Consider the following 17941-nt stretch of genomic DNA (forward strand, 5'->3'; position numbering starts at 1 on the left):
ACACCCCCGGTGGTCAGTGCTTGCACCCTGGGCGGTGTGCAGTCGCACAGGCGGCGGGCACTCCCATAGAATCATAGAGTTGGAAGAGACCACAAGGGCCATCCAGTCCAACCCCCTGCCAAGCAGGAAACACCATCAAAGCATTCTTGACATATGCCTGTCAAGCCTCTGCTTAAATACCTCCAAAGAAGGAGACTCCACCACACTCCTTGGTAGCAAATTCCACTGCCGAACAGCTCTTACTGTCAGGAAGTTCTTGCTAATGTTTAGGTGGAATCTTCTTTCTTGTAGTTTGAATCCATTGCTCCGTGTCCGCTTCTCTAGAGCAGCAGAAAACAACCTTTCACCCTCCTCTGGCGCTGTGCGAGGATTGCTGTGGTGGCAGCCCTGTGGGTGGGTCACTCCGTCCCCGCCGCACCGGGTACTGGGGGAGCTAGCTACGCCCCTGCCTCCCGCCCCTTATAACACTAGATTCAAGAAAGATAGAAGATAGTACTTTTTCCATGGAGCACATAGTTAAACTATGGAACTTGTTCCCAAAACTTGGATGGCTTTAAAAGAGCATTAGACACATCCTTGGAGGAGAGGGCTACAGTATTAGCACTGATGGCCAGGGCCGGCTCTAAGGCAAGGCTGGGGTGGCGCAATGCGCCAGGGCACCGGGCCGCCAGGGGGGACGCTGTGCTGCTGCGCCCATGGCAGCCGCACTGCGTGCTGCGCCCGCCAGACAGCCGTGCTGCGAAACGGGGTGGGGGTGGGCGCCGGAGGGATCTTCGCACCACGGCGCCAGGGCGCCAGATACGCTTAAGAAGGCCCTGTTGATGGCTATGCTCTGCCTCCACAGCTGGAGGCCAAAATGCTTCTGAAGAATACCAGTTTCTGGGAAGCACAGGAGAGGAAAGGAAATGAGCAATGGGGACACCTTCTGGATCTGCGCTTCCCCACACAGGGAACTTTGACACACTCCAGCGCTGGTTTGCTAAAACATGTTATGGTTTCCCCTTTGTTTTGACTTCATGGATGCTCTTCCTGCTATTCTTATCCTAACGCCAAGGTCTCCAAGCAAGCGTTTGATAAACCCAGATCAAGCCATACCCCTCCACTTGGGCATTTCATTCCTGGCTTGAAGCACTTAGCTGTTCATCCAAGGAGCACCTCGAGAGAAATAGTCTCTACGGCAGCAGAACTTTTTCTCCAAAGCAGGAAAAAAGTAATCTCCTGGACGTCTCCGCTGAGCATCTGCGCCCCCCCCCCCAAGGTAACCAAAGCATCTTAATTTGCTTGCATTTCTTAGAAAGAGGGTTGAAACAACCGACTGGGTATAGGAACTTGTCTAATTAGTAACTGGTTAAGTTTTGCAGGCTGGAATTCTAGGAGAGTTTTCAGGCAAGATCTCATTCCATGAACTTTGCAGGTCAGAGGAACAATTTAGCACACCCCTCCGTTTCATGAGGTCAGTGTGAGCAAGTGTAAATGTTGTGGGCTAGTAACTTGCGGGCTCATTTGATAAGTTACAGTAGGCACCAGGCAGTGGCTTTAAACACAATATGCAAGAATTCTCCCGGTTGCGCAACTGAGCTGCGAGGTCCTTTTGTATTCCAAAAGAAAAGATGTGTGTGATTGCATTGCTCTTTTATAAGAAAAAGAAACAAAATTATTATTATTCTTTAAGAAAAGAAACAATCTTTTGTTGATTATTGTCCCAAGTATGATGTGGGAATTTTGCTCTGGGGGTCTCCTTGTGGTCTCCTTGCTCCTTGCACTGGCCAAGCACAAAGGAGCTTTTCCATTACTGTATGTCCATTTTGGACTTCCCAAGGATTGAAAAACCTGGTATTTAAAAGGGGGGGGGCGCCCAGGACAACACTGGAATAGGGAGGATCTTGTGTGGATGCCACTTTAGGCTGCAATCAGGGAAAGCAGATAAAGCTACTTTAGGCTGCAAGACTAACCCCACTTGCCTGGGAGCAAGCCAAACCGAATTCAATGGGACTTATTTCTAAATAAAATAAAAAAATTCCTTCAGTAGCACCTTAAAGACCAACTAAGTTTTTATTTTGGTATGAGCTTTCATGTGCATGCACACTTCTTCAGATATTTCTAAATAGACATGGTTAGGATTGCATCTTTAGAAGGCAGTCTCAACCTACATAGGGGGTACTGGTCTCCATAGTAAAACTGTTGGGATTCCATCCAGCGGAGTCGGATTTAGGGTGGTGCAAGTTAGTTCCCCTTCATATATATATATTATGCTGATGCTGATGTGTTCAAAAGGAAACACTTAGTAATTCTTTGAAGGCGGCAAGATGCCAAACTACAATTCCCACAATGCATTAAGAAAGGATGGGGAGCCTGAGGCCCTCCAGGAGTTGCTAGCCTGCATCTCCCATCATCCGCCACCTTTGGTTGAATGGCGGTGGGGAATCCAGCAGCCTCTGAGAAGCCACAGGTTCTGTTGTTGCATTAAGGGCAGTTATGAAAGTCAGACTGGCATAAGGGCAACAGATTGGGGATGGGTTATCTGGGGCTGTGCAGAGCTGCTTCCCACCAGTCCCAGCCAGCATGGCCGATGATCAGGGACGATGGGAGTTGCAATATATGAAGAAGAGTTTGAAGAGAAGAGTTTGGATTTGATATCCCGCTTTATCACTACCCTAAGGAGTCTCAAAGCGGCTCACAATCTCCTTTCCCTTCCTCCCCAACAACAAACACTCTGTGAGGTGAGTGAGGCTGAGAGACTTCAGAGAAGTGTGACTAGCCCAAGGCCACCCAGCAGCTGCATGTGGAGGAGTGGAGGCGCGAACCCGGTTCCCCAGATTACGAGTCCACTGCTCTTAATCACCACACCACACTGGCTCTCAATATGCTTTAATGCACATCTCGTCTCATCCTAACACAAACATTTTGTAGGCTTTCAAGATGGGAGGAGTACAAGCATCTATGCTGCCTCAGGAAGAAGATCTGTATGGTAAATAGAAGTCCTTTCTTATGCTTATATATGGCTATTGATCTGGACCCTCATCTATATCAGCTGCCGGCAACCTTTGGCCCTCCAGATGTTGTTGGATGACAACACCTGTTAGTCCCAGCAAGCATGGCCAGGGATGATGGGAGTTGTCATTCCCCAGCATCTGGAGGGCCAAAGATCCCCTGCTGTATTACAGTATATTAATAGTACTTCACTTAGTAGTGTTGCGTATCTTAGGAAATCATTTTATGAGCCCGTCACTCAACCACCCAGTGGCGTAGCTAGCCATTCGGGGGCCCAAGCCACCACATCACTCCCAGGAGAGATGTGTGGCTTGGGCACGCTGCAGGCCCCGCGGGGAGTGTCGCCCCCTGCGGTGTGGTGCCCATTGCCCCCTCCCCCCTAGCTACACCTCTGCACCCACCTCTTGAGATACCCTGGGAACAGGGCTTGAATGGTAAAAATTAACTGCACTCAGTGTTTTTTCCCCTAGAAAAAGGGGTTCCAGAACTCACCCCGAACGCTTCCCTTGTTCTTGAATCATTGCTTCAACACTGGTGATCTTTGCTTCTTCCAGTACACTGATATTAGTTCGCCTGTCTTAATCTAAGGAGGTACCAGCTGTTCCAATGGGAAGTGCAAACCATGCCATATACCAGGCATCCCCAAACTTCGGCCCTCCAGATGTTTTGGACTACAACACCCATCATCCCTGACCACTGATCCTGTTAGCTAGGGATCATGGGAGTTGTAGGCCAAAACATCTGGAGGGCCGCAGTTTGGGGATGCCTGCCATATACCTTGTGTACTGTACTCAAAAACAGTCTTGCAAGATCAGATCAAAACCCTGCCTGGTTCAGCATTCTCCCTCTCCTTCCTTCTCTCTGCGTCCTTTTAAGCAGAGCAATGTTGGTCACAGCTGAAGCGCCTCTACTCCCTGCTGCTGTATTTCACTTGGGGAGAAGCAGAAAAGACTCCCTATCTCTATTCCCTATTAGTTCCCTGTATTCCCACCCTTTAAATCACATTATAGGTCATCCTTTCCTCCCCCTGCCTTTCCCCACTGTTTCTAGAATGACTTTTCCATGTTTGTTCCTAGATTATCCATGGGATAAATCCAATAAGAAATCAATACAAATAGACTTGGCAAAGTTTAAGGAATTGGATGCCTATGCACAGAAGGTATGCTGTCTCTTATTGCAATATATTCAGCAAAGAATTTGCTAGGATGCTGAAGTTTTTATGTGCATTTGGAATTTGAGAGTACTTTCTTTCTTTCTTTCTTTCTTTCTTTCTTTCTTTCTTTCTTTCTTTCTTTCTTTCTTTCTTTCTAATTTTTTAATCAATTTTAACAGAAAATCCTCGGTGCCCTTGCCAAACCACAACTCCCAGGAATTTCTGGGGGGCCTCGCAACAATTAAACTTGCATAAAATTAATATACTGGTGCAGTAATCAGCCCTGGATCCCCCCCCTCCCAGTGCTATCAAGGGACAACAGTAGGGCTGGCTCAGGATCCAGGGTTGCCTTAGTCCAGGCATCCCCAAAGTGCGGCCCTCCAGATGTTTTGGCCTACAACTCCCATGATCCCTAGCTAACAGGACCAGTGGTCAGGGATGATGGGAATTGTAGTCCAAAACATCTGGAGGGCTGAGGTTTGGGGATGCCTGCCTTAGTCCCTCCCTGCCCCCAGAATGGCCCTCCAGCTGTACTTCCACCCATCCAAAGGAGCAATGGGGGAGCTCTGCACTTGTGGGGGGTACAGTGGCAAAGAGGATTTGGGTTTCAGCGGAAGATTGTGGAAATAACCTACCTGTGAACCCTGGAAAAAGGAACGGTTAATCATGCTTCTCCCTTCAGAACAACTGCCCCCCCCTCCAGGGTACATTTTTGGCAAGTATAATAAATTGATCGATCAATCAATCAATCAAGTAAAACTCATACACTTAATTGACTAACTGTGCAACCCTGAGTGGTTTTACAAAGCCCCAGTGAATTCAGCAAGAGACATGTAGGATTGCACCCTAAAATTTCTTTAAACAAGTAGACTTAGGTAGAAGAAAGGAGCTGGTGCCCCCCCTCCTCCATATTAACTGCTTCCAAATCTATTTACCTTCTGTGAAACAGGTGGATATCAGGAATAGCGTGAAAAACCTGGTGAGTGTCTTGCTCAAAAAAGCACACGGGGACCTGGAGAAGGTCCGAGCCATTTGGATGTGGATTTGCCATCATATAGGTAGGTCGGGGTGCCACCTTTTTGCATACTTGAGTTCCCTTTGCCTCTGACAACTTCCGGTATTAAAAGATCAGCCTTTGTCACTGCCCTGCACCCATGAATCCAGCCCCGTAGCAGAGTTCTTTAGCAGACATCCAGTCCAGTGATTGCCAGCCGAGGAAGATGGATACCTAAGGTCCTATCAAACTAATTCAGATTAGACCGGCTGAAATCAATGGATACAAGTAACGAATGGCCCTTAAATTCAGTGGGCCTACTCTGAGCACGGCATACTTGCAGCTGACTTGGACATTTTCACCATTTCATAGCCGGTCATGTCAGTTCCATTTGCACAAAGGATTCTGGATTGTAACCCGTGTCGATCAGTGATTTGGTGTTTGGCTCTCACAGAGATTGATTGGGTTCTCTGTTCAGCCATGAAACTCAGAAGGGATCAGGAGGTGCTAATTGGTAACAGAAATCACTGGGTTAAAGTCCAGAGGTGTAGCATTATTACCAATTTACGATGGGGTGGAAGGTTCGCAGGCTATGAAGGACTCGCTCACAAATTTACTGACAGCTGCACGAATTATTACAGCTAGGAAGTGGAAGGGGCAAGCAGAATATAAAATGGAAGAATGGTATGAAGAGGTGTGGGGGTATAGCTATTAATGATAAATTAACACGTGCCATTAAGGTAAGATGGGGAATATGCAGGAGAAATTATTTTGAGGAGATATGGAAGCTGTTTGTAGAATTTGTACTGTTAAAACGGAAAGGGGTCAAACCATTGCTAGAAGTGTTGAAATTTTGGTCTTGGTGGTGGGGTGGACATTTTTATTCTCATTTATTTATTCTTATTAGTTTGTCAAAATAAAATAAAGGTCACAGCACGGGGGGTGGGGGAGGAGGTGCTCATTCAGGCCCCTGCCTCCAGACTCCTAACCCTTGCACCAGTGTGTATTTTTATTTTGCAACAAGACCCTGGATATACACAAAGCACCTCTCTGGCAGATTTACGAGTGCTTCTAGACTTTCTCTTTTGAGGTGGGATTGAATCACATACGGGCAAGTTCATGTTGTACAATTAAAAGTTCATTTGGAGCTCTTGCAAGACAAGCCACCCCACCCCCAATCAGATTTTTGCAACAAGGAAAGAAATTGAGAAACACGCTGGAAAGTGTGGGAAAGTGTTGCCACTCCACAAGCAAATCAGAATGGGTGCTCATTGTCTTTATTTCTACAGAATATGATGTGGAAGGCTGCTATAACCTGGACAAGGTATCTTTTAAGCCAGCTGATATCCTTCAGTCAGGAAAGGCTATTTGTGGTGGATATGCTCGACTCTTTCAAGAAATGTGCAGGTAACTTCTGTTGGCTCCAGCCATCATGGCAAGTGGTTGTTACTTGGCAGTAGCGATAGGAGATCTGCAGAGCCACAGGTTCCCCACCCCTTGCCCTAGGCAGCTATCTCCACACATAGGTGTGATCAACTCGCACATGACGGTGCTCGGAAATCACGAAATCAATAGATTCTAAGCAGGAAATGGCGGGAGAGAGCTGGAGAGTCCTCATGGCTCACGAGGAGTCCCTCCCCAGAACCCAAAGAGGACTTTAGTGGGGGCGGAGGAAGCCCCAAAGAGAACGGAAGCACAATAGGGCTTTGTTTAGGCTGCTCAGCCTCCCCACCTAGCAGCTGACGCATGTCACAGCGTGGCAGCAGCTGCTGCTGCTGCTGCTCCACAGGTCCTCCAGCCAACTCCAGGGCTTCAACTCTAGTTGAAAAGAGAGTTGTGTGGAGAGAGAGAAGGAGAGAGAGCTGGAGAGCAGGAAAAAAAACAGCGTTTTTTTATTGTGTGCTCCCTACTTACACAGGGATGCGGGTGGCGCTGTGGTCAAAACCACTGAGCCTCTTGGGCTTGCCAATCAGAAGGTCGGCAGTTTGAATCCTCGCGACCGGGTGAGCACCCGTTGCTTGGTCCCTGCTCCTGCCAACCAAGCAGTTAGAAAGCACGCCAAAAAGTGCAAGTAGACAAATAGGTACCGCTCTGGCGGGAAGGTAAACGGCGTTTCCGTGCGCTGCTCTGGTGTCGGTGTTCCATTGTGCCAGAAGCGGATTAGTCATGCTGGCCACATGACCCGGAAAAACTGTCTGCGGACAAACGCCGGCTCCCTCGGCCTATAAAGCAAGATGAGCGCCATAGCTGCCAAGTACCCCGTTTTCTCCGGGAAAACACCGATTTTACTTACCTTTTCCCGGTGGTCCCCCGTATCACTTCGTCTCCCGTTTTTCTCCGTTATTTTCTCCTGCCGGCGGCCATTTTTTTCTTTACGATTTGTCCTTCTATGGGCACCAAAATGGCTGCCGCCGGCTTCAAAATTTGCATCTACGCATGTCCGGAAGTGCATAGACTCGACTTCCGGTGTCGGCGGTGGCCATTTTGGGTGCCCATAGATGGGCGGAGCGACACCGGAAGTTGCGTCGATGCACTTCCTGACATGCGTACAAGCGACTTTCGAAGCCGCCGGCGGCCATTTTTGGTGCCCATAGAAGGGCAAAGCGACACCGGAAGTTATGTCGATGCAACTTCCGGTGTCACACGGCTGCCGGTCCCGGATTCTGCAGTCCAGGACTTGGAAGGTAAGATGAGCGCTGCAACCCCAGAGTCGTCTGCGACTGGACTTAACTGTCAGGGGTCCTTTACCTTTACCTTTACCCTACTTACACGATTTTTGCTTATGCGCATGAGGTTCTGGAATGTAAACCACCACATAAGTGGGGGAATGCTCACACTGTGAATGCTCCTGAAGCAAACTTGCATATATAGGGTTGCAATGAATCGAGTAGATCCATTGGAATCAATTGACTTAAAAATTATTTGAATTTAATGGGTCTCTTCCCTGATGTGACTTAGTTCCTCATCCACACTTACCTTTGCTCTGTGCTTTATAGGCACAGGTCCTGGCTTTCCAGGTCTGTGTCCAAACGTCGTTGTTGTTTCATCCCTGGAAAACTTGTGTTTTCCTGCCAAATTGGAGCAAATGACAATCTGTGGAGAACCTGATTGCCATTTTCTCTGACCCAGCAAAATGAAGGACGGCCACTCCAGCCTATCAAAGCAGTGAAAGCAACCACTTGTGCTCTTGGTAGCAACGGTGTTCCTGAATACCTTCCTTCCCCTCTCAGTATTGCAGGGATACAGTGCGAGTATTTGAGAGGCAGCTCCAACGTAAAGGGGAAGAGCAACCATGCCTGGAATGCTGTTCGCGTTGATGGAAGGTGGCACCTCTTAGACTGCACCTGGGGAAGTGGCACTGTGGATACTGCTTTTAGCAAGTTCACTTTCAGGTACGTTGTTAGGCAGTAGAAAGACCAGGCAGAGCGTGGTACACACTGAGGGTATAGTAGAAGAAGAGTTTGGATTTGCTATCCCGCTTTATCACTACCCTAAGGAGTCTCAAAGTGGCTAACATTCTCCTTTCCTGTCCTCCCCCACAACAAACACTCTGTGAGGTGAGTGGGGCTGAGAGACTTCAGGGAAGTGTGACTAGCCCAAGGTCACCCAGCAGCTGCAGGTGGAGGAGCGGGGAAGCGAACCCGGTTCACCAGAATACGAGTCTACCACTCTTAACCACTACACCACATTGGCTCTCACAGTTTTCTTTTGCTTGGACCACTTGTCAGAGTTTGCGATTTGATGGCCGCGGGGCTGATTAATGTAAGCAAGTGCAATAAGAATGTGGCCGCTAGACAGGTGAAAGGGAGCGGCTGCCAAGGCCATATAACACCGGTCCTGAAAGACCTATATGGGCCCCAGTACATTTCCAAACACAATTCAAAGTGTTGGTGCTGACCTCTAAAGCCCTAAACAGCCTCAGCCCAGTATACCTGAAGGAGCATCTCCACAACCACCCTTCAGCCTGGACACTGAGGTCCAGCTCTGAGGGCCTTCTGGCGGTTCCCTCACTGCGAGAAGTGAGGTTACAGGGAACCAGGCAGAGGGCCTTCTCGGTAGTGGCGCCTGCCCTGTGGAACACACTCCCATCAGATGGCAAAGAAATACAATAACTATCTGACTTTTAGAAGACATCTGAAGGCAGCCCTGTTTAGGGAAGCTTTTAATCTTTAAGAAATTAGTGTATTTTAATATTTCTGTTGGAAGCCGCCCAGAGTGGCCGGGGAGGCCTGGTCAATTTATAAGTAATAAATTGTTGTTGTTGTTGTTGTTAAGCCATGGGCATGGAATGTCGTGATGGCAGGAAAATTAAGTAATGTCCGTGAAATATACTCGGAGTCGAGAGTGAATTTCATGCTCTTTATTCAGCTCATATTCATCAAGGAGAAGAAGAGAAGACGAATGGCTCTTTTCCCAAAACCATCTGCTTATATACATTATTTACACAATGGGCCTTGCGTGATTGGCTACTTCAGGGCTACACCTGTGGGCCAATTATATTGTGGATTGACTTCTGCCTGCAGCCTGATTGGCTGCTCCTACAGGCCAATCAGGTAGCAGATTCACTTCTGCCAGCCGCCTGATTGGCTGCTCCAGCAGGCCAATCAGGTTGCGGATTCACTTCCACCTGGAGTTGGATTGGGTAGCTCCCGCTGATTCTGAATCCTATTGTTCTAGGATTCAGCTCAGTACATAACACCCCTCCCCTCTAAGTTCCAGTCCTGCCCGGGAAGTTGCATTCGTAGTCCCCAAGGTCTGCTGGCCGCCTCCGTGTGCGTTGTGGCCTGGGGTGTTCCTTGGTCAGGGGTTCTGGTTCTGGCTCGTGTTCCGAGGCTGCTGGCTGTGCCGGGGCTGTCTGGTCTGGCGCCACTGAACCACTAGGTTGTGACTCTGGTTCCGGTGTCCTTCCAGCCTCGGGGCGCCCCTCTGTGCCTACTGCTTCTGCTTCCCCTGCCCACCCCTCTCGCTCTACAGGCCTCACTGCCCTGCTGTCCCCTTGGGACCCCTCTGTCCCGCTCTCCTCCCGGGTTCCTCCTGGGAATCGTCGCCGTAGCTGGTCGCAGTGGCGGCGCCAACATTGCCCCCCTTCCGTTAGTACCTCGTACGACACGGGACCGGTCACCTTGGTGACTGTGGCGGGTACCCATGCTGGGCCTGCCCCAAAATTCTTTGCATACACTGGGTCCTGGGCCACAAATGTCCGGGGGTTCCTGCCTTTCCCCACCACTACCTCATCCTGAGCTCTGTCGGGGTGAAGTCGGTCCAGTCTAGTTGCAAGGCGCCGGCCCATGAGTAGTTCAGCTGGGCTCCGGCCCGTCGTTGTGCTTGGGGTGCTGTGCTGTGCTAGAAGAAATGCGGCAAGGCGGTATTCCCAGTCCCCTTGTGTTATGCGGCGGAGGCTGTCCTTGGTGGTCCGCACCATGCGCTCCGCTTGGCCATTGGTGGCAGGGTGGAATGGTGCTGAGCGGATGTGGCGGATGGCGTTCTGCGCTGTGAAGGTCTGGAACTCCTCTGACGTGAATGCGGTTCCATTGTCCGAGACGAGGGTGTCAGGGAGCCCGTGGGTTGCAAACAGCTTACGTAGTACCCGGATGGCTGCCGCCGTAGAAGTGGACGGTACCAGTGCGACCTCCAGCCATTTGGTGTAGGAATCCACCACTATGAAGAATGTTTTTCCCTGGAAGGGGCCAGCGAAGTCCACGTGCAAGCGTGACCATGGATGTCGGGCGGACTCCCAGGGCTGGACTGGGGCCCTTGGGGGGTCCGGGCGGGATTCTTGGCAGGTCTGGCAGTGTTGAACCCAGGCCTCTATCTCTCTGTCAATCCCCGGCCACCACACATAACTCCTGGCAAGGGCCTTCATCCTCACTACCCCTGGGTGTGTCTCGTGTAGGGCTGTGAGGACCCTTTTGCGGAGGGGCTGGGGAACAACGACCCTGCTTCCCCATAACAGGCACCCCTTGTGGGCCGACAGTTCATGTTTGCGGTTTGTGTAGCCAGCGAATTCTGGCCCGGGGCTGCTGCTGGGCCATCCTCGCCACACCCAGTCCAGGACCCGGGAGATGACCCTATCTTTTGTGGAATGGTGCGCAACTTCTTGTGCCTGAATGGGTCGGTCGGGAAGCAGCTCCAGGGTCATAACCTCTTGCGCAGGCGCTGGGTCGGGGCCTGTTTCTGGTAGTGGTAGCCTGCTGAGTGCGTCTGCGTGGCCCATCGCCTTCCCAGGGCGGTGGATTAGTGCATACTGGTAGCCGGCAAGGAAAATTGACCACCTGAGGACACGTGGAGACAACACTTGGGGGGTCTGCTTCTCGGGGGCAAACAGGCCAAGCAACGGCTTGTGGTCAGTCACTATGGTAAAGGGCCGCCCGTACAAGAAATCATGGAATTTTTTTACGCCCTTCACGATTGCCAGACCCTCCTTGTCAATCTGTGAGTAGTTTCGTTCGGCTGCAGCAAGCGTCTGGGAGAAGTATGCCACCGGCACCTCTCTTCCATCCGGGAGTTGGTGTCCCAGGACAGCGCCGATGCCATAGGGAGAGGCGTCGCATGCCAGCACCACTGGCAGCCTCTCGTCGAAGTGTGCCAAGACCGAGTTCGAGACGAGCAAGTCCTTGACTGCCTGGAATGCGGCCCTTTGTCGCTGGCCCCACACCCAAGGGGCCCTTTTATCTAGGAGTCTGTGTAGGGGCTCCGCTACCGCTGCCTTATGGGGAAGGAAGGCATGGTAAAAGTTCAATAGTCCCAAGAATGACTGAAGTTCGGGCTTGCTCTTGGGCGCTGGGGCCTCACAAATGGCCCGTACCTTGTCACCGGTTGGATGGACCCCTTCTGCGTCCACCTTAAATCCCAGAAAGTCCACCTGCGGCACTCCCAGTAAACACTTTTCCCGCTTCACCTTGAGGCCCGCCGTCTGGAAACGGTGCAGGACGGAGCGGAGGCGGTCCTCAAATTCCTCTGGTGTGGGCCCAGCGATCAGTACATCATCGAAGAAGGGGGTGACGCCAGGAATCCCTTTAAGGAGAGAGTCCATTAGATTCTGGAATATGCCTGGTGCCACGCTAACGCCAAATTGCAGCCGCTTTACTCTGAATGCCCCTCTGTGCGTCACAATCGTCTGAGCCTCTGCTGTGGCTTCGTCCACAGGCAACTGTTGATACGCTTGGGCCAAGTCCAGTTTGCCAAAGATTTTTTGACCCAGCCAGGGTGGCGAGGACATGGCTGACCACTGGCACTGGGTATGCATGGGCCGTGAGAGCCTTGTTTATGGTGCATTTGTAGTCTGCACAGATACGGACCGAACCGTTAGGCTTGACGGGTGTGACAATTGGAGTTTCCCAGGGGGCGTTGGGCACCGGCTCCAGCACTCCTTGCTCCACGAGCCGGTCCAATTCCTCGTCTATGCGGGGTTTCAGGGCGAACGGGACCCGGCGGGCCTTGTGCCTGATGGGTCGTACAGCGGGGTCTAGCTGTAGGGCAATGGGGGGTCCTGTATATCGTCCCAATGCCCCATCGAAAACCCCTGGAAACTCTTTGCATATGGCGTCCACGTCCACTTGTAAGCTAGTGCGGTTCACCCCGGTAACGGCTAGCCCCAGAGGTCCAAACCATGCCAGTCCCAGTAAGCTAACGTAGGGGCCCTTAACTACCAGCAAGTCCAATTGTTGCTTTCGCCCTCGATATTGCACCCTGAAGGTCCCCACCCCCATTGTAGGGACCTTACGTTTCTGGAAGTCCCGGAGGGTGAATGGGGCCGGCCTTAGTTTGGGACCCCCATTAGGGCACAGTTCCCTTAATGTTCGGGCCGAGATTATGGATAGAGTTGAACCCGTGTCCAGCTCCATGCGGCATGGGGCTCCCTCTATCTGTACCTCTATATAAATTTTCTCTGTGCTGGGATGGGGCAACTGGAATACCTGGTAGTCCGTGATCTCCGTCGAGTTGCCTTGGTGCATGGTGCCGTGTGACCTGGGGCTCCTGGGTCGGTCATCTGATGCTTGTTGACGGGTGAGTCGAGCCCGACACACCCGGGCGATGTGTCCCAATTTTCTGCACTGCCTGCACTCTGCGTTGCGGAAACGACAGGTCCTCCTCTCGTGGTTCTCCCCGCAGCTTGCACAGTTCCCTCCTTCTCGTCGAGGCTGCTGTGGTGTGTGTGCTGCTTGAGTGCGCCGCTGTACTCGGTGTACTTCCTCCCTGTCAGATTCGGATTCGTCGGTGAGGTCTTCGTGGTAGACCCTCGGTTGGGATGGCGGGGCCGGTCGTGCCTCTTGCGTTGACCTCTCGGCGGCTTCGGTTGCCAGGGCTTCCTCCAGAGCAATCTGGAACGTGAGGTCTTTTTTGGCGTAGAGGCGTCGTTGCAACATCTCGTCCCTCAGGCCACCGACGAGGCGGTCACGAAGCATGTTCTCCAACTCTGAGAAGTTGCATAACCGGGCGGCTTGGCGGAGGGAGGTCACAAACCCAGTTATGGTTTCCCCTGGGGCTTGCCGCTTTGCGTAGAAGGCATTTCGGCAAGCTACCACCGAGGGCTGTGGTGAAAAGTGCTCCTTCAGCCGTTCCATTATTGTTTTGTAAGAGACGGTAGCGACATCTCTAGGTGCAAGGAGAGCCCGGGCGATTTCAAACGTCTCCTCTCCACAGACGCTGAAGAATGTCGCCCTCTTCATGGCATCGTTGGTGACTTCTTTCGCTTGCAGGAGGAAGTTGAAACGGGCGGCGTACCCTTCCCAGTCTCCTGACGCTGGTTTGAATGGCAAGAAGCTGCTGTCGGTTGCCATTCTGGGTTCCTTGGGTCCTGGAGCTGAAGCCTGGATGCACGGTGCGATGCAGCGGTGCAGCAGGTGGCGGTGCTGCGGTGCAGTGCGTGGTGGCGGTCAGCTCAGCAGGATCCCACCTTCGTCGCCAGTGAAATATACTCGGAGTCGAGAGTGAATTTCATGCTCTTTATTCAGCTCATATTCATCAAGGAGAAGAAGAGAAGACGAATGGCTCTTTTCCCAAAACCATCTGCTTATATACATTATTTACACAATGGGCCTTGCGTGATTGGCTACTTCAGGGCTACACCTGTGGGCCAATTATATTGTGGATTGACTTCTGCCTGCAGCCTGATTGGCTGCTCCTACAGGCCAATCAGGTAGCAGATTCACTTCTGCCAGCCGCCTGATTGGCTGCTCCAGCAGGCCAATCAGGTTGCGGATTCACTTCCACCTGGAGTTGGATTGGGTAGCTCCCGCTGATTCTGAATCCTATTGTTCTAGGATTCAGCTCAGTACATAACAGTCCGCCTACCATCTATTTATCCTCTTTGAACAGTTCTGGAGTGCTATGCTTATTCTGGGCTACATGTGTAAAACCTGGGGATTCTGGAGGCTGGATTTTTGCAACACAGCAGCTTCCTCAACCATGTGCCCTCCAGCCCTGGATCACCACTCTGCTTGCCTGTCTGGCCCTGGTGCTGATTTAGGCATTATTATGAAATACTGCACTCTTGCACCTTCTCCTTTTACAGGTACGATGAGTTTTACTTCCTTACCCACCCTGCTCTGTTTATTAAGAAGCACTTCCCTGAGGACCCCAAGTGGCAGCTTCTGAAACAGATGGTGACACTGGAGGAGTTTGAGCATCAGTACGATCCTGACTTACATACAGCAGGACTGACCGGCGCAGTCATAAGAATATCAACCACTGAAAATGGGTAAAGTCAGTTAGAAGCATCTGTCTTGTTCCCTGTCACAGTTACATGCACAATCACCCTCATGTATTTCAAAGGGGAAATGCTGCCTAGCACACGCTGTTACTGCAGTGTATATAAGAGGGGTGGAGAACTGGAGGCCCTTTCAGAGGTCCTGGACTACAACTTATCCAGAATGCGGCAGCTAGACTGGTGACTGGGAGCCGCCGCCGAGACCACATAACACCGGTCTTAAAAGACCTACATTGGCTCCCAGTACGTTTCCGAGCACAATTCAAAGTGCTGGTGCTGACCTTTAAAGTACTAAACAGCCTCGGTCCAGTATACCTGAAGGAGCGTCTCCACCCCCATTCTTCAGCCCGGATACTGAGTTCCAGCTCCAGGGCCTTCTGGTAGTTCCCTCACTGCGAGAAGTGAGTTTACAGGGCCTTCTCGGTAGTGGCACCCACCCTGTGGAACGCCCTCCCATCAGATGTCAAGGAAATAAACAACTATCTGATGTTTGGAAGACATCTGAAGGCAGCCCTGTTTAGGGAAGTTTTTTAATGACTGATGTTTTAATGTATTTTTAATCTCCTGTTGGAAGCACCCAGAGTGGCTGGGGAGACCTGGCTGGATGGGCAGGGTATAAGTAAGAAATCATCATCATCATCATCATCATCTCCCATTATCCCTGACTATCATGTGGTTGATGGGACATAAGAATTCAGCAACATCTGGAGCAAATCAGATTGGCAAAGGCTGGTTTAGCACACCACCCCAGACTCTCAACCGTGGTTAATGTTATAAAGTTATAGAGTTCTTCTAGAGTTGGAAGGGACTGCAAGTGTCATTTATCCTAACCCAGGATTATTATTTTTTGCCCCGTGTGAGGCTCAAACCCACGACCCTGAGATTAAGAGTTTGAACAAGCTAGCTGGGTAAGCTATGGTTTAAAGATGGCTTATCAAGCCAATTAACCATGGTTAGCAGTAAGCACAGTTCATCAGATTTGGGTGAGGCAACAAGCTGTGGTTAAGCCTAACTAGGATGTAGTTTCCAAATTCTTCACCGCTTAAGTAGAAACCATGGTTTCACTTGACCTCTGAACTGGGTCTGTAAGTATGCCATGCTCAACCTCAGATACCTTTGTTTGTTTGCCCCTATTGCTTTTGTAGGGATGCAGGTAGCACTGTGGTCTAAAACACGGAGCCTCTTGGGCTTGCCGATCAGAAGGTCGGCGGTTCGAATCCCCGTGACGGGGTGAGCTCCCATTGCTCTGTCCCAGCTTCTGCCAACCTAGCAGTTCAAATGCACACCAGTGCAAGTAGATAAATAGGTACCACTGTAGCGGGAAGGTAAACGACATTTATGTGCGCTCTGGTTTCCGTCACGGTGTTCCGTTGCACCAGATGCGGTTCAGTAATGCTGAACACATGACCCAGAAAGCTGTCTGCAAACAAACGCCAGCTCCCTCGGCCTGAAAGCGAGATGAGCTCCACAACTCCATAGTCGCCTTTGACTGGACTTAACCATCCCGGGGTCCTTTAGGTAAAGGGTAAAGGGATCCCTGACCATTAGGTCCGGTCGTGATCGACTCTGGGGTTGTGGTGCTCATCTCGCGTTATTGGCTGAGGGAGCTGGCGTACAGCTTCCAGGTCATGACAAAGCCGCTTCTGGCAAACCAGAGCAGCACACGGAAACACCGTTTACCTTCCCGCTGTAGCGGTACCTATTTATCTACTTGCACTTTGAGGTGCTTTCGAACTGCTAGGTTGGCAGGAGCAGGGACCAAACAATGGGAGCTCACCCCATCGCGGGGATTCGAACCGCTGACCTTCTGATCGGCAAGCCCTAGGCTCTGTGGTTTAACCCACAGCGCCACCCACATCACCTTTACCTTTATTGCTGATTTAGAAAGTGTTGCTAAATACTGCACTGTTGACCTTTCTTTTTCAGGTACCTTGTGGTTTACTTCCTTACCCATCCTGTTCTGATTATTAGCACTTCCCAGATGATCCCAAACGGCAGCTTCTGAAGCAGACATCTGCACCTGCAGCAGCTTGAATGTAATCCGCCTACCGTGTATTTTGATATCCTTCAAGGACAGTCACTTGTCTCTGGCATCACTGCTAAACTGACCATGGTTTTGATGCATTGATTCATATACACAAACAAAAGTTTTTTTAAAAAATGGAAAAATATATGTAACATGATACTTGTTTCAATGACCTCTGAAGTATATGCTAAAAATCGATTGCAGTAGCTATTTACAAATTTACAGTATAACAAAGAAATCGTGGAGATGTTCCAGGATTTCTTTTTAAAGGCCATATAAAAAAATGAGTAAAGTGAGAAACCCTAGATTGATTTTGAAAAGCAGATAATGAAAGGGTCCAATTAATGTTTAGGCATAAACTTGTGTTGAACCCCCCCCCCCAAAAAAAACCTCATTCAGTTTTCAGACTTTCAGAACTTTTATCCTTCACAGTACAGCAACACAAATCATTAGGATTTTATCCACCATATTCTTGAGGCACTCTAATGTGGTCTTATCCATTCACTTAAAGTAGTAGGAGATTTTTTTATATAGCAAACAGTAAATAAAAAGAGTAAAATCCATAAATTGGTGCAAACATTTGGGGCTAGCCTTTGATTTCCCAGTGTGTTTGTAAATGCAATAAAGTTTCACTGTTCTCCGGCAAATGTGTCCTTGTGTTTTGTTCCTCTTGCTTGATTCAGTTGTTTAATATGTGGCAATCTAACAAAATTACAGTCATGCCTTGGATCCCGAACGCCTTGCAAGTTGAACGTTTTTGCTCCCAAATGCCGCAAACCCGGAAGTGAGTGTTCTGGTTTGCCGCCGCTTGCGAACATTCTTTGGAACCCGAACGTCCAACATGGATTCCGATTGGCTGCAGGAGCTTCCTACAGCCAATCGGAAGCTGTGCCTTGGTTTTTGAATGTTTTGGAATAATAATAATAATAATTTATTATTTATACCCTACCCATCCGGCTGGGTTTCCCCAGCCACTCTGGGCGGCTTCCAACAGAAGTATTAAAATACAATAATTTATTAAACATTAAAAGCTTCCCTAAACAGGGCTGCCTTCAGATGTCCTCTGAC

At 50.2% G+C, this 17941-nt stretch overlaps 1 protein-coding gene across 1 annotated transcript; it reads left to right on the top strand.

Annotated features, from left to right (window-relative positions):
- Nucleotides 1-4039: 4039 nt before the first annotated feature.
- LOC118080077 (kyphoscoliosis peptidase-like) lies at nucleotides 4040-17199 on the top strand. Its single transcript, XM_060271018.2, has 6 exons — nucleotides 4040-4150; nucleotides 5094-5202; nucleotides 6428-6545; nucleotides 8369-8530; nucleotides 14653-14838; nucleotides 16774-17199. The coding sequence occupies exons 1-6, from the start codon at nucleotides 4043-4045 to the stop codon at nucleotides 16850-16852; spliced, it is 762 nt and encodes a 253-aa protein (XP_060127001.2). The 5' UTR covers nucleotides 4040-4042; the 3' UTR covers nucleotides 16853-17199.
- The last annotated feature ends 742 nt before the right edge of the window (nucleotides 17200-17941 follow it).

Source organism: Zootoca vivipara, unplaced genomic scaffold (genome assembly GCF_965207765.1).
Source record: "Zootoca vivipara unplaced genomic scaffold, rZooViv2.hap1.1 HAP1_SCAFFOLD_36, whole genome shotgun sequence".
Taxonomy (NCBI): Eukaryota; Metazoa; Chordata; class Lepidosauria; order Squamata; family Lacertidae; genus Zootoca; species Zootoca vivipara.